Source organism: Syngnathus acus, chromosome 12 (genome assembly GCF_901709675.1).
Source record: "Syngnathus acus chromosome 12, fSynAcu1.2, whole genome shotgun sequence".
Lineage (NCBI taxonomy): Eukaryota > Metazoa > Chordata > Actinopteri > Syngnathiformes > Syngnathidae > Syngnathus > Syngnathus acus.
Window position 1 is genome coordinate 1,102,972 of NC_051097.1, and position 26,448 is coordinate 1,129,419.

Consider the following 26,448-nt stretch of genomic DNA (forward strand, 5'->3'; position numbering starts at 1 on the left):
ATTTACTACCGGAAGCCGTGTCAGAAAGCTGGGTGCACACTCACAAGTGCGTGTACGTACTCAGTAGTACGGACATGGCGCACTCGCGCTCTATTTGTATCAGTCCCGAATTTAGAGCGTGGGCTGTGACGACAGCATTCTTGTAATTCGCGCGCTGAGCTTTCAGATACAGTTTTACGCTAAAGCCACCCACAAACCTTCCCCTGGAATCCTTCTATTAAAATGAGTCGCCCAAGGAAAAGCAAGGTGGACACAGTGCCGAGTGTTTAAAAAAGAGTGGCCAATTTGGCTCGACGTACGCGACATGACGTTCAGCCACATCAACATCAACCCGTCACAGATCGAGGTAAACGGACCAACACCTCGGATCTCTCCTAAGAATTGCCACAACAAATTTTACTCCAGACTATGACGCACTAGCAAAAAAGGGAGACCAACAAAACTGTTCCCACTGAAAATGAAGGGGAGGCTCTCAAGTTTGTTGTAAAAAAATGCATTTTGAATATGATTTGTACACATAGCAGGGATTGAAACTAGCAACCATTCTCATTTTCAAACAATGCAGGATGCTCAAGGACATTGATGCACCACCTGTTTGCGACTAATCTTAACCTGTAAAGTTCTTAAGGCTTACTTTAAGGAAGTGTTTCCCGTTTCCTCACCTCTGTTACCAGGTGTTTGTGAGTTAAAACTCTGCTCTGATTTTCAGATACCCCTCACCGTGTTGCCGTTTTGATTACTTTATTTGGATGTATGCTTTCACCGATTCTTCAAGATGATATATTTGGTCAGAATGTTTGCCGTTTGATGTGATCTCATAAGATAAACATCTTTCATTAATCTGACCTGCAGGCACTGAAGTGACGGAGACTGTTATTCATAATAACAGTGTCGTATTTTATGAGAATCACTGATAGCAGTTTTTTAGTGAATTATTTTTATTTTTTTTAATGCTGTTAATAAATGCATTTGTTTTCAAAAAACTTGTTTGGAATATCCATGCTTTACTACCTACTAAAGGCCAAAATCTTTTATGCAATGACCTTTACAGGTCGCTTATATTACTTCACACAAACACTACGTCCATCTGGTCCTGGTTCGGCCCTCCGGTCCAAATTTAGAACCCAGTTCGGCCCACGAGTCAAAAAGTTTGCCCACCCCTGGCTTAGACTGTAGACTACCGCAAACTTAATCGCACGTCATTACCGGACAGAACCCCTATTCCCAGGATACAGAACTGTCTCAGAAAATTAGAATATTGTGATAAAGTTCTTTATTTTCTGTAATGCAATTAAAAAAACAAAAATGTCATACATTCTGGATTCATTACAATTCATTACATTATTTTAATATTGCTGATTATGGCATACAGCTTAAGAAAACTCAAATATCCATCCATCCATCCCTTTTCTGTACCGCTTAGTCCCCACGGGGGTCGCGGGCGTGCTGGAGCCTATCCCAGCCGTCATCGGGCAGTAGGCGGGGGACACCCCGAACCGGTTGCCAGCCAATCGCAAGGCACAACTCAAATATCCGATCTCAAAATATTAGAATATCATGAAAAAGTATACTAGTAGGGTATTCAACTAATCACTTGAATGGTCTAGTTAACTCGAAACACCTGCAAGGGTTTCCTGAGTCTTGAAAAACACTCAGCTTGGTTCAGTAAACTAAATCACAAGTATGGGGAAGACTGCTGATCTGACTGCTGTCCAGAGGACCATCATTGACACCCTCCATCAGGAGGGTAAGACGCAAAAAGAAATTTCTCAAAGAGCAAGCTGTTCACAGAGTGCAGTTTCAAAGCACATCCACAAAAAGTCTGTTGGAAGGGGGTAATGTGGCAGGAAACGCTGCACAACCAAGAGAGATGACGACAGCCTTAACAGCGTTGTGAAGAGTCGCTTCCAGAATTTGGGGGAGCTTCAAAGACAGTGGACTGAAGCTGGAGCCCAGGTATCAAAAGCCACTGTTCACAGACGTGTCCGGGAAATGGGCTACAATAGCCGTATTCCCATGGTCAAGCCACGGAAGAAGTGTCTGACTTGGGCTATGGAAAAGAAGCACTGGACAGTTCCAGAGTTGTCCAAAGTCCTCTTTTCAGACGAAAGCAAGTTTTGTATTTCATTTGGAAGTCAAGGCGCCAGAGTCTGGAGAAAGGCTGGAGAGAAGCAAAATCCAAGTTGCTTGAAATCCAGTGTGAAGTTCCCACAGTCAGCGATGGTTTGGGGAGCCATGTCAGCTGCTGGTGTTGGTCCACTGTGTTTCATCAAGTCCAGAGTAAATGCAGATTCTAGAGCACTACATGCTTACGTCTCCTGAATTTCATTTTCCAGCATGATCTGGCACCTGCCAACAGTGCCAAAACCACCAATAAATGGTGTACTGACCATGGCATTACTGTCCTCGATTGGCCTGCCAATTCCCCTGACCTGAACCCCATGGAGAATTTGTGGGGTATTGTGAAGAAGAAGCTGAAAGACACCAGAACCACCTATGCAAATTAGCTAAAGGCTGCTATTGAAGCATCCTGGGCATCCATAACACCTCAGCAATGGCACAGGCTGATTGCCTCCATGCCACGCCGCATTGATGCAGTAATCCATGCGAAAGGATTCCCAACCAAGTACTGAGTGCATTAATGGACATTTTCAAATGTTTGACTTTGTTTTGCTGTTTTAAATCTTTTTTTTTTTACTTGGTCTGAGGAAATATTCTAATTTTTCGAGATAGGATTTTTGAGTTTTCTTAAGCTGTAAGCCATAAGCAGCAATATTAAAATAATAAAAGGCTTGCAATATTTCAGTTGATTTGTAATAAATCCAGAATGTATGACGTTTTTGTTTTTTTAATTGCATTACAGAAAATAAAGAACTTTATCACAATATTCTTATTTTCTGAGACAGTCCTGTACAAGACATGCTTGATACCCTGAAGGGTAGTTTGTGGTTTGCAGTGCTTGATCAGGAGAAAGCAGGATTTTTGGGAGAAGAAAATCAGCCACTCACAGCATTTATCACGCCTTGGGGTCTGTACCAGTGGGTACGGATCTTATTTGGCCTTAGTTCTGCCCCGGCCAAATTTCAGAGAAGCATGGAGGAGTGTCTGTGGGAGTTGCGAGATGACATTTGCCTACCCAACCTTGATAACAACTTTAATTCACAGTAAGTCGTTTCAGGACTATGCTGAACACGTGAGAGCAGTTTTGCAAAGGTACCAGAACATGGTGTCAAACTAAGTGCTGAGAAATGTGAACTTTTCAAGTTGAAAGTCAGGTTTATGGCCAGGATTGTGTCGAAAGAAGATCATAGTATGGAACCAGCAGAAGTCGCTCCCGTAATGGCACTGAAAGATAGGCAGCCCTGCACCATGGGCAAGGTGAGGCAAATTTTGGGTTTTCTCTCATACTACAGGTCGTATATAGAAGACTCACGCATTGCCAAACATTTGTACGAACTCCTAGCAGCGCCACCAACCACTTTCAATGTGCCCCAAGACTCAAGACTGCGGAAAAATTTAGGAAAAGGGATAAACAAACAAATTTGAGGACAGTTGCCATCCTCTGCCTCGATTGCCGTATTTTTCGGACTATAAGTCGCGTTTGTTTTCATAGTTTGGGTAGGAGGGGCGACTTATACTCAGGAGCAACTAATATGTGAAATTTTTCACAAATTCTTACTTGATCATTAACACATTACTTACTAGTATAGTTGATCACTTCACATGTTATTTCCACTTTAAACCACATGAGGGCGCACTATGGCTGTGGAATAGTTGGAGCCTCACTGACAATGAGTTCCATTCACTGACTTCCGGAGTCAGGAGATTTAATGATTTGGAGTGACACAGGTGGTTCGATAAACTTGTTATTTATGTTATAGGTATTTGACAAATAGTTTATTCAGAGTAGCAACGTGTATGTTGTTAGACTTCAGTAGTTTCCGATTGTCTAGCGAGGCCGTGAAGGCAGCGGGGGGGGGACTGGAAGAGCGATCCAGGGCGCTTGCGTGTGTTGGCTCATATGTTGAGCTCTTGTTTTGTGAAATAAAGAGCCGGTTACCAAACCCACGTCCAGAGATGGGGACTCGAGTCACTGTGACTTGGACTCGAGTCGACTCGAGTCGCTGTTTTGATGACTTGTGACTTGACTTGACAAAAATAAAAAAACTTGAGACTCGACTTGGACTTGGAAGTTAAAGACTCGGGACTTGACTTGAGACACGATGACTTGAATGACTTCAGTGTTATTTAGTTTGTTTTCAGTTTGAATATCAAATTAATAATACATTTAAAAAAGTAATATCGATAACACGGTAGGAGCGCAGGCTGAGAATGGCGTTGTCAAGATTGGATCGCTACCCTGTCAATCAATCAGTCATGTCCTCTCTACCTACCGAACGAACGTGTTTATTGGAGAATCACGCCCCTTTATATCAGACATGCACAAACATGTCAGCGGGAGCGGTACCGCGAGGCAAAAGACGGACAGCACAGTGCAAGATATGCAACAGAAACATTTCAGACAGCCAGACGACAACTTCAAACTTTGTCCGTTTGAAGTTTATAGAGCTCTGGTGTCTCCAGATGTTACAGATGAAACATAAAATGTTTCTAATGCTCTTTAATGTGTTTCTTCTTTCAGATTTTTTTCAGATTATTTTTTCATATTTCCAACTCAAATGTGTCAGACACTGTCGGCAGACGTTCATTTGTTTAGATTGAGCTGTCAATCATTGTATGAGGTACCGTTTTTTTCCGTGTATAATACGCAAAATTTAACTAATTTATTGTCCTAAAATCTGGGGTGCGCATTATACATGGGTACAATTTTTTTTTAATTTTTTTTTTTTTAATTTAATTTTTTTATTTTTTTTTTTTAAGAAAATCATGGTACTGGTACGAGTATTGATTTATGTATTGTTCTCTTCTTGTCATGTTGTGAAAGAATGTGGGTTGAATAAATACCGAAAGAACAATAGTGTGTTTGTACTGTGCTCTGGTCATTTCGTCAAAGAAGGGATAATTTAATACAATCAGCAAATAACAAAATGCGTATTACAGGTAATATTTTATTTCACAACACTTTGCCTTGTTCCTTTCGTCTCTGCTGTTCACTTCAAACACGCTCCATACGAACGCAATGCTCTCGTATCAGACGCTTGCTCGATCACCTGCTCGTTTGCTGTCACAATGTACCCTACACAAATCCGAAACATTTGTTGCGGCTCCGAGTCACGACGAGGGGCAAGTTTTGGTTTCCAAGGGTGTTTTTATTCCTCTTCAACGTCTCTCCCATACAGAGCCGCCTTTTTCACATGTCCGCACGTCACTTTCCTCTCTTTTCATTTGATCGCGGTGGTGCCTTTACGGGCAGTCGGAGAAATCAACGCCAACAAAAAAAATACATCCAGCCTAGTTAAGACCATACCAAACACTATAAAAATGGGACCCATTGCCTCCCTGCGTGTGTGACGATCATTGGGACTTTAAAAAAAAAAGAAAACAAAAAAAAATAAAAATAAAAAAAAATTGGGTGCGTATTATACATGGGTACAGGCTTTTTTCCAGCATCAACATGCCATTGTTAGGGTGCGTATTATACATGGGGGCGTATTATACACGGAAAAAAACGGTAATTTCTTTTTTGTTTGATTCCATGGTGTATTTTACTGAATATCAGTAATTACAGTGCAAATCCAAATTATTGTCATATTTTTTAAACAGGTTAGACACATTGGACAATGATGGTTACTTAAAGTTACTTATATCTTGTCTTTTCACGTTACTAAGATCAGATTCTGCGGGTAAAATTGCAATAATAAGGTGACTTGACTTGGATTTGACTTGACCTATTTAAGGACTTGACTTGGACTTGACTTGACCTATTTAAGGACTTGACTTGCCCAAGAAAAACATGACTTGGGACTTACTTGAGACTTGAAGGTTAAGACTTGAGACTCACTTGAGACTTGCACATGTGTGACTTGGTCCCATCTCTGCCCACGTCTTGCCTGGTACTTTGGTAACGCTACAATATAGTTATATACGTAGATCTGTGGAATAATTGCGGTGCACGTAGGTCCGGTATCAACAGCTGGTTTTTTTGACAGAGGATGAATCTTCCGATGGATTTAATGATTTGGAGTGACACGGATGATTTGTTAAAATTGTTGTTTATATTACATTTATTTGATATATCTAGTCTGACGTCAGCAGCGCACATACCGTTTTTTTCCATGTATAATGCGCCCCCATGTATAATACGCACCCTAAAAATGGCATGTCGATGCTGGAAAAAAGCCTGTACCCATGTATAATACGCACCCAAATTTTGACTCCTACTTAAGTCCGTAAACGTAAAATTATTTCAGAAAAAAGATCACCTTTGGGAACAACCGGATGTTATTCTGCCGGTCAGTATCACTGCGCATGCGCTAGCAAACTCGATAGCGAAGAAATGTTTCGGATTTGTGTAGGGTACATTGTGACAGCAAACGAGCAGGTGATCGAGCAAGCGTCTGATACGAGAGCATTGTGTTCGTATGGAGCGTGTTTGAAGTGAACAGCAGAGAAGAAAGGAACAAGGCAAAGTGTTGTGAAATAAAATATTACCTGTAATACGCATTTAGGTAGAGAACTGAACTCTCGCTCTTTATATAGCTGACGTGTCTTGCGCATCCGTTCTGGGCATCTGTAATGGCGGCCTCCGTATGATATCCGGTTTGCGATGGAGATTAAAACACAAACAATATTTGACAATAACACACCATCAAGGATTGCACCATCGCATCAAACGATGTGTCGTCAATTATGAATTTTACTGACTGTTGGGCAGGATGGCTGAATGCGATGCGCGATTGACAACAAACAAGAAGGTGATTTTAAGTTTTATTTCGAGGGAGATTTTCTTCAAAAATTGTTGTACCATGATTTTCTTAAAAAAAAAAAAAAAAAGGTTTATTTTTTTTGTACCCATGTATAATGCGCACCCCAGATTTTAGGACAATAAATTAGTTAAATTTTGCGCATTATACATGGAAAAAAACGGTAGTTCCGGCGTCAACAGCTGTGTGTGGTTTTTCTTTTTTATTGACACAGAGGATGAATATTCCGATGGATTTAATGATTTAGAGCAGCGGTGGCCAACCCGCGGCTCGCGAGCCGCATGCGGCTCTTTGCCGGGTTTCATGCGGCTCCTTTACGTTCGGCTCGCGAGCCGCATGCGGCTCCTTGCCGGGTTTCATGTGGCTCCTTTACGTTCATATCAACATTTGTGGGTTTATTTGTTTGTTTGTTTTTGTGCATGTTCGCTTCGCTTGAGTTCAATATGGTATTTTCGTCAAACGCTGCGTGTTCGCTTCGCTTGAGTTCATTATGGTATTTTTGTCAAACGCGCATGCGCATGAGGTGAAATCCCGCAAAGGAGGAGGGGCAAACCCATTCGGGGGGAGGGGGATGTGGCTCTTTGCGGTACACAGTAAAAAAATGTGGCTCTTAGTCTCTGACTGGTTGGCCACCCCTGATTTAGAGTGTCACGGATGGTTCATTAAAATTGTTCTTTAAATGACATTTATTTGATATATCTAGTCTGACGTCAGCGGCACACGTAGATTCTTCCAAGTCAAGTCAAAGTCAAAGTCAGCTTTATTGCCAATCCCTTCATATGTCAAGACACACAAAGAAACCGAAATTCCGTTTCCTCCATCCCACGGTGACGAGACATACAAGTAGGCGACACAAAATAAAAACAAGAAGGCACAAACAAACAATGAATAAAAAATGAAAAATAATAAATAAAATGAGCGATGAATAAATAATAAACCAATAACCCAATAAATAAGAGGAGCAAAACCGAGCCAGTGTGCATACAGCAGACAGCAAGAACAGGACGCTACGCTGAAAGGGGGAGCGAGTTCAGGATCCTAACAGCCTGGAGTACGAAGCTGTTGGAGAGTCTGGTGGTGCGGGAGCGCAGGCTCCTGTACCGCCTCCCAGAGGGCAGAAGATCAAACAAAGAGTGAGCGGGGTGACTCACATCACTCACAATTTTGGTCGCCTTGCGGGTGAGATGGGAGGTGTAAATGTCCTTCAAGGAGGGGAGAGAAGCACCAATAGTCTTACTAGCCATTTTCACTATGCGCTGCAGGGCCTTCAAGTCGTAGTCAGTGCAGCTGCCACCCCAAACAGCAATACAGCTGGAGAGGACGCTCTCAATGGTGCCGCGGTAAAATGTAGTCATGACGGCCGGAGGAGCTCCCGCTCGCCTGAGTTTCCGAAGGAAGTACAGGCGGCGCTGGGCCTTCTTCGCCAGCGATGCGGTGTTGGTGGACCAGGAGAGATCCTCACTGATGTGCACCCCCAGGAACCTGGCGCTGCTCACTCTCTCCACCACAGCACCGTCGATGGTCAGCGGCAGGTGTTGGGCGTGACCCTTCCGGAAGTCAACAACAATCTCCTTGGTCTTGTCGACGTTCAGCAGGAGGTTGTTGTCCCTGCACCACGCGGTCAGAAGGTCAACCTCCAGCCTGTATTGAGTCTCGTCTCCCTTGGTGATGAGACCCACCAGAGTCGTGTCGTCAGCAAACTTCACTATGCGGTTGCCGCTGTAGGTGGCAGCGCAGTCCTGCGTCAGGAGGGTGAAGAGCAGCGGACTGAGCACGCAGCCTTGGGGGGCCCCTGTGCTCAGCGTAATGCTGGCGGAGATTTTGTCGCCAACACGTACCACCTGTGGCCTCTGACAGAGGAAGTCCAGTAGCCAGTTGCAGAGGCTCGTCCCGGTCACGTGACATGTTTCCCCAGTCGAGCCCGCAAAGCTAGCAAAAATGAGTAAGTATTTATTTTGAAAAATATGAAAAAATTGGCGATTCTCTCCCAATTACATCCGTCGGTTCAGGTCAAGACGCTCGTCTCGGTCACGTGACATGTCACCTCAGTTGAGCCCGCGAAGCAAGCAAAAATGAGCAAGAAACAGAGATGTTTGGAAAGCTTCTTCGGAAAGGGAAAAAAGCCCAATGAGGAGACGGAAGAAGAAGAGGCTACGACTTCTAAGAAAAGGAAAGCTGCATTTAAAAGACTATGACGCGCCAAGCCCACTCTGCATAATATGTGGCGACAGGCTAGCTAACGAGGCAATGAAGCCCTCAAAACTGCTTCGGCACATGGAGACCAAGCATCCTGCATTAAAAGACAAACCTTAACCACTTCGGGTGTCATTGTTTCCGATTACGCCTAGATGGGACCGGCTCGTTTCTGAGAAACAAGCTCAGTGCTCCCACAAATTCAATGTAATGGTGAGTTTTATTTTAATGTCGTTTATACTTGTTTTTATGCCCAAGGTAATAAATGCGTACAATTGTACTGCTAACGAGGCCACGGGTTATTCGCCATTCTTCTTACTTTTCGGTAGATTACCAAGGCTTCCTGTTGACCTATTTGGCATTGAGCAGGAAGAAAGCCCAGGCTCCTACCAGGGCTATGTTGGCGAATGGAGAAGCAGGATGATTGAGGCTTACAACATTGCCTCAAGGAATGCGGTTAAGTAAGCCGGTAGAGGTAAAAGACAGTGGATCCTGATGAGGACTTATCGGATGCTGTCACATGGTCTGTCTGCAAGCCACTCGGCTCCCCTTCGCTGGACCCCACTGCAGCAGAATTTGTCCCACAGAGCAAGTTCCGAGCAAGTTGATGAAACGCGTCAATCTAGTCCCTTTTCCATCTGTTAGGGAAGTTGAGTACATTGCAGATGCAGAAGGTATAGCTGATGGGTCAGATTCCAAAGACGCAAGAGCAACAGAGCAGGGGAGTTCATACCCGAAGACAGAGAGGCTGAAGCCACAAGTTTTGACTTACAATACTCTGGGTCAACCGACTTTCACAGAGAGGAGAGTAGCAGCTAAATCTTTTGGTGTTAGAGGTTTTTGGCAACCTTGGTTAAGAATGCTTGAATTGTTTATTTGACCTCTGTGCACTTCCAACCTGTTTACCGGTCTACTCTTGGCTATTCTGTCGGTAAATTGTTTACCTTGATGTGTCGGTAAATTGTTTACCTTGATGTGAGTGTTAAGTCAAGATGACATCTTTCAAGTGGGGGAGGGTGTGAGAGTCTCAAATGGCTCACAGATGTTTCATTGATGTTCTATTCATTTATGGGCTTTCTGTGGGTTTACAATAATCATCATTGTGATTTTTCTGGCCATTTCTTTACTAGGTTGGTGTATTTTTGTTATTGTTGATTCTCCTACTGCCATGAAAGTCACCGCGGATGTACGTGTGGTGGGAAAAAATAGTGACGGCTCTGTATGTTGGGTGGGCTTGAAAAAAAATAAAAACACCTGTTATAGGACAAAACCTGCATCTCCTCGTGACTTGGGACTCAGAGCCGCAACATCCACCTGAGGTGAACGCTAACATCTCTTGACCTTCTCAGTAAATGAAAATGAGAAGTAATAATGCAAACAGCACCACAGTGAATTTATGGTAAGGATTAATGTAAATTCCATCCATCCATCCTCTTCCGCTTATCCGGGGTCGGGTCGCGGGGGCAGCAGCTTTAGGAGGGACTCCCAGACTTCCCTCTCCCCAGCCACTTCATCCAGCTCATCCCGAGGGATCCCAAGGCGTTCCCAGGCCAGTCGAGAGACATAATCTCTCCAGCGCGTCCTGGGACGTCCGCGAGGTCTCCTACCGGTGGGACATGCCCGGAACACCTCCCCAGGAAGGCGTCCAGTAGGCATCCTGATGAGATGCCCGAGCCACCTCATCTGGCTCCTCTCAACGTGGAGGAGCAGCGGCTCTACTCAGAGTCCCTCCCGGATGACCGAGCTTCTCACCTTATCTCTCAGGGAGAGCCCGGACACCCTGCAGAGGAAACTCATTTCGGCCGCTTGTATCCGGGATCTCGTTCTTTCGGTCATGACCCATAGCTCGTGACCATAGGTGAGGGTAAGAGTGTAGATCGACCGGTAAATTGAGAGCTTTGCCTTTTGGCTCAGCTCTCTCTTCACCACGACGGACCAGTACAAAGTCCGCATTACTGCCAACGCTGCACCGATCCGCCTGTCGATCTCGCGCTCCATCCTGCCCTCACTCGTGAACAAGACCCCAAGATACTTGAACTCCTCCACTTGGGGCTGGATCTCATCCCCGATCCGGAGAGGGCATTCCACCCTTTTCCGACTGAGGACCATGGCCTCGGATTTGGAGGTGCTGACCCTCATCCCGACCGCTTCACACTCGGCTGCGAACCGCCCCAATGAGAGCTGGAGATCACGGATTGAAGAAGCCAACAGCATTGCATCGTCTGCAAAAAGCAGAGACGTGATGCTGAGGTCCCCAAACCGGACACCCTCAATGCCTCGGCTGCGCCTAGGAATTATGTCCATAAAAGTTAGGAACATAATCGGTGACAAAGGGCAGCCTTGGCCGACCGAGTCCAACCCTCACTGGGAATCAGTGATACAGGGCCCAAACCGCCCTTATCAGTTGGCTCGGCAGTACTGTTGGCTGTACTCCCGAAGCACCCTCCACAGAACTTCCCGAGGGACACGGTCGAACGCCTTCTCCAAGGCCACAAAACACATGTGGACTGGTTGAGCGAACTCCCATGCCCCCTCGAGGATCCTAAAAGGGGAACCACCACCCCTGTCTGCCAATCCAGAGGCCCTGTCCCCGATGTCCACACAATGATGTAGAGGCGTGTCAGCCATGATAGCCCCACAAGCCTGTAAAAACTCTGGGCGGATCTCATCCACCCCCGAGGCCTTGCCCCCGAGGAGTTTTTCAACTACCTCAGTGACTTTGACCCCAGAGATTGGAGAGTTCACCTCAGAGTCTCCAGGCCCTGCTTCCACAATGGAAGATGTGTCGGTGGAATTGAGGAGGTCTTCAAAGTACTCTCCCCACTGACGCACTACGTCCCGAGTCGAGCTCAACAGCACGCCATCTCCATTGTAAACAGTGTTGACGGTGCACTGCTTCCCCCACCTGAGACGCCGGATGGTGGACAAGAATTCCCTCGAAGCCGTCCGAATGTCATTCTCCATGGCCTCGCCAAACTCCTCCCACGCCCGGGTTTTTTTCTCAGCAACTGCCGAAGCCGCGTTCCACTTGGCCATCCGGTACCTGTCAGCTGTCTCCGGAGTCCCGCAGGCCAAAACGGCCCGATAGGACTCCTTCTTCAGCTTGACGGCATCCCTTACCGCCGGTGTCCACCAGCGGGTTCAGGGATTGCCGTCAAGACAGGCACCAACAACCTTACGGCCACAGCTCCTATCGGCTCCCTCAACAAAGGATGCATGGAACATGGTCCACTTGGACTCAATGTCCCCCGCCTCCCCCGGGACGTGGGAAAAGCTCTGCCGGAGGTGGGAGTTGAAGCTCTTCCTGACAGGGGATTCCGCCAGACGTTCCCAGCAGACCCTCACAGAGCGTTTGGGTCTGCCAGGTCGGACCGGCATCTTCCCCCACCATCGGAGCCAACCCACCACCAGGTGGTGATCAGTTGACAGCTCCGCCCCTCTCTTCACCCGAGTGTCCAAAACATGCGGCCGCAAATCCGATGACACAACTACAAAGTCGACCATCCGACTGCGGCCTAGGGTGTCCTGGTGCCAAGTGCACACATGGACACCCTTACGTATGTTTGAACATGGTGTTCATTATAGAAAATCCGTGTCGTCCAATAATAAAACACCGCTTGGGTTCAGATCGGGGGGGCCGTTCCTCCCAATCACGCCTTCCAGGTCTCACTGTCATTGCCCACGTGAGCATTGAAATCACCCAGTAGAACGATGGAGTCCCCAGAAGGAGCACTCTCCAGCACTTCTTCCAAGGACTCCAAAAAGGCTGTGTACTCTGAGCTGCCGTTTGGTGCATAGACACAAACAACAGTCAGGACCTGTCACCCCCACCTGAAGGCGGGAGGAGGCTACCCTCTCGTTCACCGGGGTGAACCCCAATGTGCAGGCGCCCAGCTGGGGGGCAATAAGTATACCCACACCTGCTCGACGCCTCTCACCGTGGGCAACTCCAGAGTGGAAGAGAGTCCAGCCCCTCTCGAGAGGGCTTGTACCAGAACCCAAACTGTGTGTGGAGGCAAGTCCGACTATGTCTAGTCGGAACTTTTCTGCCTCGCACACCAGCTCGGGCTCCTTTCCAGTCAGAGAGGTGACATTCCATGTCCCAAGAGCCAGCTTCTGCAGCCGTGGATCGGACCGCCAAGGTCTCTGCCTTTGGCCGCCGCCCAGCTTACACTGCACCTGACCCCTTTGGCCCCTCCCACAGGTGGTGAGCCCATGGGAAGGGGTACCCACGTTTCCTTTTCGGGCTGTGCCCGGTCGGGCCCCATGGGCGAAGGCCCGGCCACCAGACGCTCACCTTTGAGCCCCACCTCCAGGCCTGGCTCCAGAGGGGGGCCCCGGTTACCCGCGTCCGAGCGAGGGAAAACGAAGTCCATTTATGTTTTTCTTCATAAGGGGCTTGTGTGTGCCGTGCTTTGTCTGGCCCCTCACCTAGGACCTTTTTGCCATGGGTAACCCTACCAGTGGCATAATGCCCCAGACAACATATCTCCTAGGATCATTGGGGCGCGTAAACCCCTCCACTGCGATAAGGTGACGACTCACGGAGGGGTAAATGTAAATGAAGGGGTAAATGTAAATCCCCTAAATGTAAATTCCTACAAACCCTGGAAGTCGACGCTAATTTGTTCCAGAAGGAGCGTTGAGAAGCGAAGCCGTCGAGTTAATGTAATTAGTCTAATTTTGTCTAAAACAAAAACATAAAACCACAAAAAACAACAAAAATAGACTGTACATGGCACTTGTCGGACATTTAAAAGACAAATAATGAGCTCGAAATAAATTAAACAAAACAAAATAAAACCATTTAAACACAAAACATACTTACCAATGTTAGAAGAGTCAACGTCCTGGAATTAATTTCCCAAAAGCGAATCATTGTGAACAAAAGGATGGCTGTTGTTTACAAATACTCTTTTTAAACTGTTGTTATTGCATGAACTCAGTTCTTCAGCGTGAACCCCCGTGATATTGTGGTCTTGCGGGTGCAGCTTTCCGGAAACGCATTGCACATGACCGCAGTCGGGTGTCACTACGGGTTAAAATCTGCTAAATCTTCCTTTACTTTCGGCTTTTCCCCTCAGTGATCGCCATGAGAATTTCTACGCCGGATGCCCTTCCTGACACAACCCTCTGTATTTACCCGGGCTTGGGACCGGCACAGGGAAGACGCTGGCTTGTGTCCCCATATGGCTGCATTATAAAATCCGCTAAGTAACAACGCCAAATAATATCGGATTCCAAAGCTTTGCTCGACATCAGAGTCAAAGTCTTCCCGACATTTTGCATCAAAATCCGAATATGACGAGTACTGAGGCGGTCGACTTCCGGGGTGCTACTGTACTACAGTGAAACCTCTACTTGCGAACGCCTGTACTTATAAACATTTTGAGATACGAACTGGTGCCTTTAGATTTTTTCACCTCCACTTACAAACCACATTCGACGTCTGAACCCGTGAGCAATTCTGTCAGAGCGTGTCAGGTGACGTGACGTGTGTGCGTGTCTCTACCCTTTACTCAGTCACTTCCTGTGCTCGTCTCGGCGCTGTTAGCAAATTGCCAAGTTCATCCGTAGTTAGTCCGGAGTTTTTGTAGTCAATCGTGTCTTCTAAGCAAGCAAGTGCAAAAAGTGGCGAAGGTAGTCAGAAGAACGTGTAGCGAATGTAGAATTAGGTATGGTACATGATTTCCTACCCCACCCCACCCCTCTCAAGCTCCTATACTCTTCTAGCAAGTCTTCACGTCTTTTAAGGTAAAGCAGTTAAACATTAATCTTACATTTTGTATTCATTCTTGTGGGAAAATTTGCTTCTGCCAAATTCTCTACCAAGGAACGCGACCATTGAACAAATCAAGTACTGTACGTAAGTTGAGGTTTCAGTGTATCATCTTAATTGTCTTATTAATGTGTGCACACATTAAAGAAGTCAAGCTGTAAACTATTGATGGTCATATAAGAGTAACTCCTTGCTAGTGCAATACATACCAACATTTTATCTGATTAGTCGACTAATTTCGGTACTGTTGGTGATTAGTCAATTAGCAAAATAAATGTTTGCTGCAGCCCTACATCCATGGGAGAGTACAAGTCAGTCTGATCGGCACTTGGTTTTGAGTTTTTCTTTGTCTCGTTGGTGGTTTGTTTCTTGAAGACACTGATCAACTCTTTGGTACTAGAAATGAATTTTTAAGCGTTGGTTTGTTTTTATGTCCCCTGACTCTGCATTTGTTGTACTGTATGCATGTGAATGAAAAGACCAATCCTATCTCTCCGTAGTTTTGATGATCATGATCCTGCTGTGATTCATGAGAATGCTGCCCAAATAGAAGTACTGGTTCCCATTCGTCTTGACATGGAGATAGATGGGCAAAAACTCAGAGATGCTTTCACCTGGAACATGAATGGTAACATTAATTGCAAGGAATGTGTTATTTTGTTTCTTTTTAACTTTGACTCCATTCCTCAACAGAAAAACTGATGACCCCAGAAATGTTTGCAGAAATTCTGTGTGATGACTTGGATCTGAATCCTCTGACTTTTGTCCCTGCCATCACCTCAGCCATACGTCAGCAGATCGAGTCATACCCCACCGACAGCATTTTAGAGGAGCAGGCAGACCAAAGGGTCATCATCAAGGTGGGTTCTGATACAAAGTAAAGTTTCAACAATTTTTAAATTGTTCCCAGTAGTCTCGGGGTGTATTCAGACCTGACTGTTTGGTCCACTTTAAACGGACCAGGGTTCGATTGTAACGCTTTGTGCGGGTGTTAATACACGCAAACGAATCCTGGTGCGGATTAAAGAAACGGACCGAGACTAACTCTGATGTGATTCGCTTCAGGTGTGAATACAAACAGCGTAGATCCAACCCAACAGCACAAATATGCAGAGCAGGAATGCAGCGCGTAAGACTCGCATGTTTTCCTCCATTTCCGGGTCTGTGCTCTGTGTGCTGCCCTGGTCACTGCTGTCCAATGGGAGCACAGATCGTCACAAGCGTGGGTGTGTTTACAAAATATACTTCGCTTGCAAAATGTACAGTTTGAATAGGAACCGCACTAAACAAAAAAAATTAAGTTAGCTTTTGGTCCGGACCAAACAAGCGGACTAAAGGACTTTTCTGGTCTGAATACACCCTTATAACCGTCTCTGGCATGCATTTAATAAAAGACACACTAAGGATCAAGATTTAGAAGGCCCTATTTATTTTCTTGCTGAAATTAGCCGATTGAATTTAAATGTAATTAAACCTGTGAGTATATAAAGGGCTGTCACAGCGCAGGCAACTTTGGGGTACTGGCACATTTGGGCACTAGCATATTCGGGTATCTGCTCAGTGGCCTAGTGGTAGAGTGTCCGCCCTGAGAATGGAAGGTTGTGGGTTCAAACCCCGGCCGGGTCATACCAAAGACTATAAAAATGGGACCCATTGCCTCCCTGCTTGGCACTCAGCATTAAGGATTGGAATTGGGGGGTTAGATCGCCCAATGATTCCCGAGCGCGGCACCGCTACTGCTCCCCTCTCCCCCAAGGGATGGATCAAAATCACACGGGGATGGGTTAAATGCAGAGGACAAATTTCACCACACCCAGATGTGTGTGTAACGGTCATTGGGACTTTAACTTTAACTTATTAGAATTATTTATTTATTTTTCCGAAAATGGCACATCAAACTTCTAACATTGGATTTTTTCCCCCCAAGCCTAGTGCGTTGTGTTATGAGTTTTCACACATGTTTTGACATCAGTAGTCTCTTCTCAAAGTTTCTTCTTTTTCTGTATTGGGGTTATGAGTTTTTCCTTACCTACGTAGTTAAGAGCTTGAATCGTGGGATGCTTCCACTCACTATAAAATGTGGGTCCATGAAGCCCTTTAGATACTCTTGTAAATTAGGGTTATGGAAATGAAATAACTTTGCTTCTGCATTAGCTGTTGGTTTTAACTCCTGTTTCAGTCTTGGGGTGTTACATATGCCTCTATCTGCTCGTATTGCAAATCTTGGTGAAATGTTAAACTCGGGCTGTTTTTTTAAAACTTAATAGGAAGTGGTACTAAACTCTTTTTAAAAACATTTTTGTTTTGAACCGCACAATAAACTAAGATTGATTACCGTATTTTCACGACCAAAGGGCACACCGTACTAAAAGGCGCAGTCTCAGTTATGTGTGTTAAGGATCGGACAGTACAGCCAAGTGCGTAGCGACAGAGACTTTATTGCGGGCGGGGGTAAGAAGGGAACAGCTGGCGCTGAAGCGGCGATCTGGCTGGGGGAAACAAGCTATTCTGCAGGATCTTCGAATCTTCAAGTGAGTCAGTTTCTCAGGGACAGGAGAGCGAAGCAACATCACGGGACAGACTGACACTCGGGTCTGCGCTGGCGGCGCTGATATAGCGCTGTCCATGAGCCTGTGGCAGGTGGCGGCGATTCCGCTGATAGGGGAGGGCGTGGTCCTGTCACAGGTGGCGCCAGTACGTGACAGAACCCCCCCCACAAGGGACGGCTCCCGACGTCCACAGAGCACTAAAACACAAAAAAAAAAAACAGAAGGCAGAGGAAGGCAACCCCCCGGACGACCAGGCGGGGGGGTTAGTACTCCGTAGAAACGTCCGACTCCTCGCCGGACGCAGGATCGACGGACGCGGGGGCAGAAGACTGCGGACAAGGCCGTCCCGGGCCCTTTCCCCTGGGCCCCTCGACCCTCCTCGGGCGCCCGCGCCGAGGGCCCGGTTGGTCCGGGTGACAGCGATGGAACTCTGTGACGAGCGAACGGTCGAGAATCCAGCGGCTCGGAACCCAGGAGCGGTGGGCGTCGTCATAGCCCTCCCAATCCACCAGGTATTGGAAGCCACGACCGCGCCGCCGCGATTGGAGCAGGGAGCGGACGGCGTAAGCCGGACCCCCATCGACGAGCTGGGGCGGCGGCGGCGGAACGGGCGCCGGCGCCAACGCGCTCTCAAAGAAGGGCCGCACACGGGACACGTGGAACGTGGGGTGTACCTTCATGGACTCAGGAAGGAGGAGACGGACGGCGGACGGGCTGATCACCTTCTGAATGGGAAACGGTCCAACAAAGCGCGGCGCCAGCTTGCGGGATCCCGTCCGCAGCGGCAAATCCCGCGTTGAGAGCCACACCCGCTGACCGGCGCTTGTTCGCCTGGCGGGCGTAGCCTGAAACAGAGCGGAGAAGAGCGGTCCGGGCCCTCGCCCAGGCTCGACGACAACGGCGGACGCCAGCCTGGGCCGACGGGCACGCCGTGCTACGTTCCTGGTGGGCGAACAAGGGTGGCTGGTACCCGAAGACGCAGTGGAAGGGCGACAGTCCCGTAGCCGAGCTGGGGAGGGAATTGTGAGCGTACTCCACCCAAGGAAGCTGTTGGACCCACCCACGCTGGTCCCCGGCGGCCATGCATCGGAGGGACCTGCCCAGCTCCTGGTTCAGACGCTCCGCTTGACCATTAGACTGAGGGTGAAACCCCGAGGAGAGGCTGGCCGTAGCGCAGAGAAGTCGGCAGAACTCCGCCCAGAAGGTGGAAGCGAATTGCGGGCCTCGGTCCCACACGATGTCCTGTGGGAGACCATGGTGACGGAACACCTCCCGCACCATGACGGATGTAGTCTGCTTCGCGGACGGAAGCTTAGGCAGAGGAATGAAGTGCGTCATCTTGCTGAACCGGTCCACCACCGTGAGGACCACCGTGTTTCCCTCCGAGGGGGGGAGGCCCGTAACAAAGTCGATTGACAGGTGAGACCAGGGACGCTGGGGAACCGGCAAGGGTTGGAGCAGCCCGGCCGGAGGACGAGTAGATGTCTTACAGCGGTTACAAATTGAGCAGGCTCTGACGTAATCGCTGGTGTCCACATGCCAGGTGGGCCACCAGAAACGCTGTGCCACCACGTACCTCGTGCGTACAGCTCCGGGATGACAGGCTAGGCGTGAGTTGTGTGCCCATTGCAGCACGGACGAGCGCAGGCCCTCAGGGACGAACAGGCGACCCTCCGGGCAGTTGCTGGGGCCAGGTTGATCGCGTGATGCGGCTTCCACTTGGCGTTCAATCTCCCAAGACAGAGCCGCCACCCGAACCGAGCTCGGGAGGATAGTGGGAGGCGGATCCTGTCCCTCCTCCTCACCAGGAAACAAACGCGACAGGGCGTCCGCCTTCGCGTTACGGGAACCCGGTCTGTAGGAAAGAGAGAACTCAAACCGGTCAAAGAATAGAGCCCACCGTGCCTGCCTCGCGTTCAGCCTCTTGACCGATCTCAGGTACTCCAAGTTGCGGTGGTCGGTCCAGACAATGAACGGTGTGGCGGCGCCCTCCAGCCAATGCCGCCACTCCTCCAAGGCCAACTTGACGGCGAGGAGCTCCCGATTGCCGATGTCATAGTTCCGCTCCGAGGCCGACAAGCGGCGATAAAAAAAAGCGCACGGGTGGAGACGATCGTCCTGGCGGCCACGTTGGGACAACACCGCCCCGACACCCACGTTCGAGGCGTCCACCTCGACCACGAACTGCCTGTCGGGATCGGGGACTTGGATGGATGGGAGCGGACGTGAACCTCCTCTTGAGCTCCCGAAACGCCTGTTCTGCCCGTTCCGTCCATTTGTACGGGGAGGCGGGGCTGGTAAGGGCGGTGAGGGGCGCGGCCACTGTGCTGTATCCACGGATAAAACGGCGATAGAAGTTCGCGAAACCCAAGAATTGTTGCAGCCGCTTGCGTGTCTCGGGAACAGGCCATGACGTGACCGTTTGCACTTTCCCTGGGTCCATCTCGACGGATCCCTCACGCACCACGTAGCCGAGGAACTTGACAGAGGAGGCGTGGAACTCGCACTTCTCTGCCTTCACGTAGAGCGAATTCTCCAGGAGGCGGCGTAGCACCGCCCGAACATGCTTGATATGTTCAGGGAGCGAGCGGGAGAAGATGAGGATGTCGTCCAAATAAACGAACACGAATTTGTCCAGCATGTCTCGTAGCACGTCGTTTATTAAGGACTGGAAAACCGCTGGGGCGTTGGTGAGCCCAAACGGAACCACCAAGTACTCGTAGTGTCCGCTCGGGTTGTTGAAAGCCGTCTTCCACTCGTCTCCCTCCCGGATGCGGACCAGGTGGTAGGCGTTGCGAAGATCCAGCTTCGTGAAGATGGTGGCACCCTGAAGGCACTCGAAGGCGGAAGAAAGAAGAGGCAGAGGGTATCTGTTCTTAACGGTTATCTCGTTTATTCCCCGGTAGTCGATGCACGGGCGGAGCGTGCCCTCCTTCTTCTCCACGAAGAAAACCCCCGCTCCCGCAGGTGAAGAGGACGGCCGTATGATCCTGGCCGCCAGGGACTCCCAGATGTATTCCTCCATAGCCCGGCGCTCAGGAGCGGACAGGGAGTAGACGCGCCCCTTGGGAGGGAAGGTGCCGGGCAACAGGTCGATGGCGCAATCGTAAGACCGGTGTGGAGGAAGGGAAGAGGCCCTGGCTTTACTAAAAACCTCTTTGAGTTCGTGATAAACTGCCGGTACAGTGGAGATGTCGGGACTGCACCTGGGCGGGGCTCCACCGAGTGGGCTGGTGGCCGCCCTCAGGCACGTCCGATGGCAGCGTTCACTCCACTGCCGAACCACCCCCACCTCCCAGTCCAGTACCGGGTTGTTCTGCCGCAGCCAAGGGTGCCCCAGAATGAGCTGCTGTCCTGGGAGGGGAAGAAGAAAAAACTGGATGGTTTCGTGGTGATTGCCGGAGAGCAGTACCTTAACTGGTTCAGTAACGAAAGCCACCTCGCCGATCAGACGGTCATCAATGGCGCGTGCGGGAATGGACGGGCTCAGGGGCAGGAAGTCGATCCCCCACTGACGTGCCAGGCAAATGTCCATGATGTTCCCCTCCGCCCCGGAATCCACCAGGGCAGCCACGTTCTGGTCGCCCGCCGCGAGCTGGACACGTGCCTGTAGCGTGAGCGTACTGGTACTGGGAGAGCCGGTGCTGGTTGAGCTCACGCGGATCCCCCGACGCCGCGTGAGCTCCGGCCTTTTACCGGGCACACCGCCACTCCATGACCCAAGCCCAATGAGAGGCGTCGGCGGTGCTCCTCTGAGGGGATCCGCGCCCCTCCCAGATCCATGGGCTCGGCGGGTGGTGTGGTTGGCGGGTCCTCTGCCGACGGAGGAAGGCGACCACGCGGGTCCCGCAGGGACCTCCGCTCCCGATCGCGCCGCCGCGTCCGGATCCGCCGGTCTACTCGGGCCGCCAAGTCCATCGCCCCCTTCAGGGTTCGCGGGCGATCGTAGGACACTAGTTCGTCCTTCATGTACTCAGCGAGACCGTTGAGGAATGTGCTGACGAGCGCCTTCTCGTTCCACCCGCTGCTGCCGGCCAATGTCTGGAACTCGAGTGCGTAATCTGCGACCGATCGGCTACCTTGACGCAGCGTCGCCAGTTCCTCGGCGGCGTCTTCAGCGGCAGAGCCCAGGTCGAATAGGCAGAGCAATTCCTCTGCGAATGCGTCGAACGAATCACAAGCCGGGGCCCCCCTCTCGTATTCGGCCAGACCCCACAGCCGCGCCTTGTCCGTGAGGTGGGTTAGGACGAACCCGACTTTGGCAGACTCCGATGCAAACGTGACGGGCTGGAGGCCGAACATTATACGGCAGTTAGTCACGAACGCCCTCACGTGCTTGGGATCTCCGTTGAATTTCTCGATGTTGCCGAGGCGGGGCTCCGGAACGTCCACGAGCCTCCTGGCCTCGGTTGACGGGCGGTGCGGGGGTGCCGTGACAGCCGGGAGCGCAGCCACCGACAATCTCTGGAGGGCTTGGGCCATCTCCTGCTGCTGTAGCTGGTGTTGTTGGCCCACCTCGATCAGAGTCCGGATGTCGGCGGACAGGCTGCTAATTGCGGTCTCGGCTCGCTCCAGTCGGGTCAATGCCGTCTCTTCGTTCGCTGGCTGCATAGCGTTGGTCAGTCTGTACTGTTAAGGATCGGACAGTACAGCCAAGTGCGTAGCGACAGAGACTTTATTGCGGGCAGGGGTAAGAAGGGAACAGCTGGCGCTGAAGCGGCGATCTGGCTGGGGGAAACAAGCTATTCTGCGGGATCTTCGAATCTTCAAGTGAGTCAGTTTCTCAGGGACAGGAGAGCGAAGCAACATCACGGGACAGACTGACACTCGGGTCTGCGCTGGCGGCGCTGATATAGCGCTGTCCATGAGCCTGTGGCAGGTGGCGGCGATTCCGCTGATAGGGGAGGGCGTGGTCCTGTCACAGGTGGCGCCAGTACGTGACATGTGTGCCATTACTGTATTTAACACACACATAGGGCGCACCGTATCATAGGGCGCATGCATACCATGATTTACGGTAAACAAAACAAAAAGTCACAGGAGCAAGAAAGTAAGTTCGGTTGTACTTTATTCTGCTGTTTAAACATGTACTCTACTGTACTCCCATTATTGTTAATTGATATTCATACGCAAATCCGTCCAAGTCCTCATCTTCTGTATCCAAATTAAAGTTGGGCAAGTTCACCATCTGACATAGCAATTTCGTCATTGTGTCGTCGTTGTCACGTTGCTCTTCGGCAAGGGGCCCGGCTTTTCAGGAATTGTGCCTCGTAAGCATGTCTCTGTCTATGCGGAGGTATGTATTCCTCTACGTATTCCTCTAAGTCCTCTGATTGTGCCTCGTCAGCAAACGTAAACGTAAGCAAATGGGTGCCTGTATATCACGTCTCTGTGTAGCAGAAGCCAATGGCGGCGGAGGTACGTACTCCTCTACGTGTTACATCCAGTCGTCTGACTGGTTTACCGCCCCCGATTGACGTAAAACTCTGATTGGTTCATCGAGTGCCTGTATATTATGTCTGTGTGGCGGAAGCCACACAAAACAATGGCGGCGAAGGTACGTACTCCTTTACGTGACACGTCTTGTCCTGTGATTGTTTTTTTTGTCCCGATCTACGTGGCATCTACGCCTGTATATTACGGAAGTCACACAAAACAACTTTACAGATTTTTGATTTTGGTCCTCACAAAAGGCGCACCTTCGTTTTTTGAGAAAATTAAAGGCGTTTTTGTGCGCCCTATGGTTGTAAAATTATGGTATTTTGCCAAACGTGAAGTGTGTGCAAAGTTCTATTCGATTCTATCCTATTCTGTTCAATTCAATGTATTTACAAGAAAAAAAATTGTGGTCCATGACCAAACCGCGTTAGACAGAAAGTCATGTAGAATTGAAGTGCATAAAATCGAGCTTCAGCTGTATTATTTAAATCATGATTTCAATCAATTAACCCAAACTGTTCGTGTGAAAGTTCAGAACACAATATATACCTGTAAGGAACAACAAGAAATCAATCATAGTATTGTAAACCAAATGTGGCACAATTAGCTTTTTTCGTTTGTGCAGGAATTTCTGTGATCATGGTATGAATCATTTCAGTCTTTTCACATTTTGGTTTTATTGAAATATATCTCTTAAGCTTGGATTTTTTGCGATGCACTCGAGTTTTTACATTTTGTTTACAAGTGGTTAAGGTTGTGGGATTGCCATCTGAATACATTTCAGGGAATACTCTATCTTGACGGGTTATCTTCTTTCAAAAAGACCTTTAGCTGTTTGTTGTTTGTCATACATTTTTTATTAAGAGCTTTGTGTGTGTGTGTGTGTGTGTGTGTGTGTGTGTGTGTGTGTGTGTGTGTGTGTGTGTGTGTGTGTGTGTGTGTGTGTGTGTGTGTGTGCGTGTGTGCGTGCATGCATGCGTGCGTGTGTGTTTGCGTGTGTGCGTGTGTGTGTGTGCGTGGATGTGCGCGTGTGCGTATGTGTGAATGTGTGCGTGTGTGTTTGTTTGTTTGTTTGTTTTCTCTCCTTTTAATCCAGCTCAACATCCATGTGGGAAACATCTCACTTGTGGACCAGTTTGAATGGGACATGTCAGAACATGAAAACTCCCCTGAGTCCTTTGCACTGAAGTTGTGCTCTGAACTAGGCCTAGGGGGGGAATTTGTGACGACAATTGCCTACAGCATTCGAGGACAACTTAGCTGGCACCAGAGAACATATGCCTTCAGGTAACTCACACAAGCATTTTCAATTTTGATTGTAGATTATTGAGTTTTATTGGACGGTGTTGTGTAAGATTACTCTGTTGATGTCAGAGCAGCACTGGCGGAGCTTGGATATTTTTCTTTGGGTGTGTGTGGGGGTGCAAAACTAAAACTAAAAATTACAAACCCCCAAATTTATTTTGAAAATGCTGATGTTTCCTACGGTGACATGTGGAAATGTTGAAGAGAAATCACTGAAAAATAGGAAAATACTCAAAAGTTAATTATCTGGCCTGGCACTCATGGGGTCCAGGAGTAGTTCAGGGGGGTCTGGGTTCCCACCCCCATCTTAGCTTTGCCCGTGCTGATCAGAGAACCATGTGGTGGAAGCTGAGAGATGGACTGTTATGCGGTGAAGTGCGGAGAAGTGGTGAGACAGGCTCTCAGTGGTAAGAAATGGAACAAACACCCATTGGATGGTGGAGCCTTAAAGTGCAGGAATCCATAAAAGGAAAGAAGTTGGCAAAGAAGTAGGACACTGAGAGGTCTGAGGATTGGAGACAAGAATACATGAAGATACGGGGGATATCAAGGCCAAACAAGGCATATAATGACGTACAGGTTGACAAGACAGAGAAGATAGGAAGGATGGGCGAAGGGTTAGGGCAGGGGTCCCCAAACTTTTTCCTGTGAGGGCCACATAACTTTTCCCTTCTCTGATGGGGGGCCGGTGTCAGTTTGTAACAGAAAAAGTGTGACGATCGTAGGGGAGCTTAAAAAATTTATTGTTTTCCAGAAAGCCACGTATAACCAAATAACGGTTATTTAATAACCCTTTCCAGGTTCTTTACAGAAAAAAAGTCAGGAAACAAATAATAACACTATTAATGAAATAAATAATAACTAAATAGCCCTCTCTGAGTTCTTCACAGAAAAAACAGGAAATAAATAATAACTAAATAACTCTCTCTGGGTTCCTCATAGAAAAAAAAGCCATGGAACATTAACTTTCTGTTGTGCCATGCACAATCTTAACAGATAAAAGTTCAGCTCAGTTGTCAGAGCAGAATCTCTCTGACACATATGAGCAGTCTCTTAAAGTTCTTGTGTTCCTTCCTTATAATCCTTTTGTAGGTTCCAGTAGGCTTGTAGACACCGCTGTCTTTTTTGTTAAAGTTTGCTAGTGCGTCATAGTCTGGAGTAAAATTTGTTGTGGCAATTCTTAGGCGAGATCCGAGGTGTTGGTCCGTTTACCTCGATCTGTGACGGTTTGATGTTGACGTTCATGTGGCTGAACGTCACGTCGCGTACGTCGAGCCAAATTGGCCACTCTCTTTTAAACGCTCGGCACTGTCCACCTTGCTTTTCCTTGGGCGACTCATTTTAATGGAAGGATTCCAGGGGAAGGTTTGTGGGTGGCTTTAGCGCAAAACTGCATCTGAAAGCTCAGCGCGCGAATTACAAGAATGCTGTCGTCACAGCCCACGCTCTAAATTCGGGACTGATACAAATAGAGCGCGAGTGCGCCATGTCCGTACTACTGAGTACGTACGTACACGCACTTGTGAGTGTGCACCGAGCTTTCTGACACGGCTTCCGGTAGTAAATGCGCAGGCGAGCGCTTCCCCATCTACTGGGGAAACGCAGTCATTGCAGGCAAAATGACAAAAAAAAAAAAAGTTTAATAATACAATTTGTTCAGGGTTGGCGGGCCGGATTAAACGGTCCCGTGGGCCGTATCCGGCCCGCGGGCCGTAGTTTGGTGACCCCTGGGTTAGGGCGTTTAAAGGGGCCCTCAAATTAAATTCTCTATTTTTTTAGGTACCGCAAATTTTGGACTATAAACCGCGACTTTTTTCTCAAATTCTTGATCACTTTTATACACTCGTAAAAAGGCCGTATAATTCACACAAAGAAGAGACAGAACGAGATCAAGACGGACATTACTGAAAGGAAGCTTTTATACACAAACCGTCATTATGGGGGACAAAAGAAGGATTTTTCCGTGATTTTTGTGATGACTTGATCACTTTTATACAGTCGTAAAAAGGCTGTGGACCGCTGCTGTTGTGCGGCACCGCTTTGCTGGGCGGAGGGATATGTGATACGGTCACTGGGGAGAAAAGTGGTGTGTTGATCGCATGTCCATCCACCAGGCAAATAGTGCCGTATAATTCGCACAAAGAAGAGACAGAACGAGATCAAGACGGACTTTACTGAAAGGAAGCTTTTATACACAAACCGTCATGGGGGGCTTATATAGGATTTTTTCCGTGATTTTTGTGATGACTTGATCACTTTTATAAACTCGTAAAAAGGCTGTGGACCGCTGTTGTGCGGC

At 48.4% G+C, this 26,448-nt stretch overlaps 1 protein-coding gene and 1 long non-coding RNA gene across 2 annotated transcripts in view; one reads left to right on the forward strand and one right to left on the reverse strand.

Moving 5' to 3' along the window:
• Window positions 1–26,448, reverse strand: part of LOC119131444 — a 546,859-nt gene that overhangs the window by 383,170 nt on the left and 137,241 nt on the right. The window lies entirely within an intron of this gene.
• Window positions 1–26,448, forward strand: part of LOC119131419 (SWI/SNF-related matrix-associated actin-dependent regulator of chromatin subfamily B member 1) — an 82,159-nt gene that overhangs the window by 43,994 nt on the left and 11,717 nt on the right. The window contains exons 5-7 of the mRNA XM_037265879.1: window positions 15,357–15,484; window positions 15,550–15,716; window positions 23,941–24,131. Of these exons, the coding sequence (XP_037121774.1) occupies window positions 15,357–15,484; window positions 15,550–15,716; window positions 23,941–24,131 (486 nt within the window). The remainder of the gene's footprint in view (window positions 1–15,356; window positions 15,485–15,549; window positions 15,717–23,940; window positions 24,132–26,448) is intronic.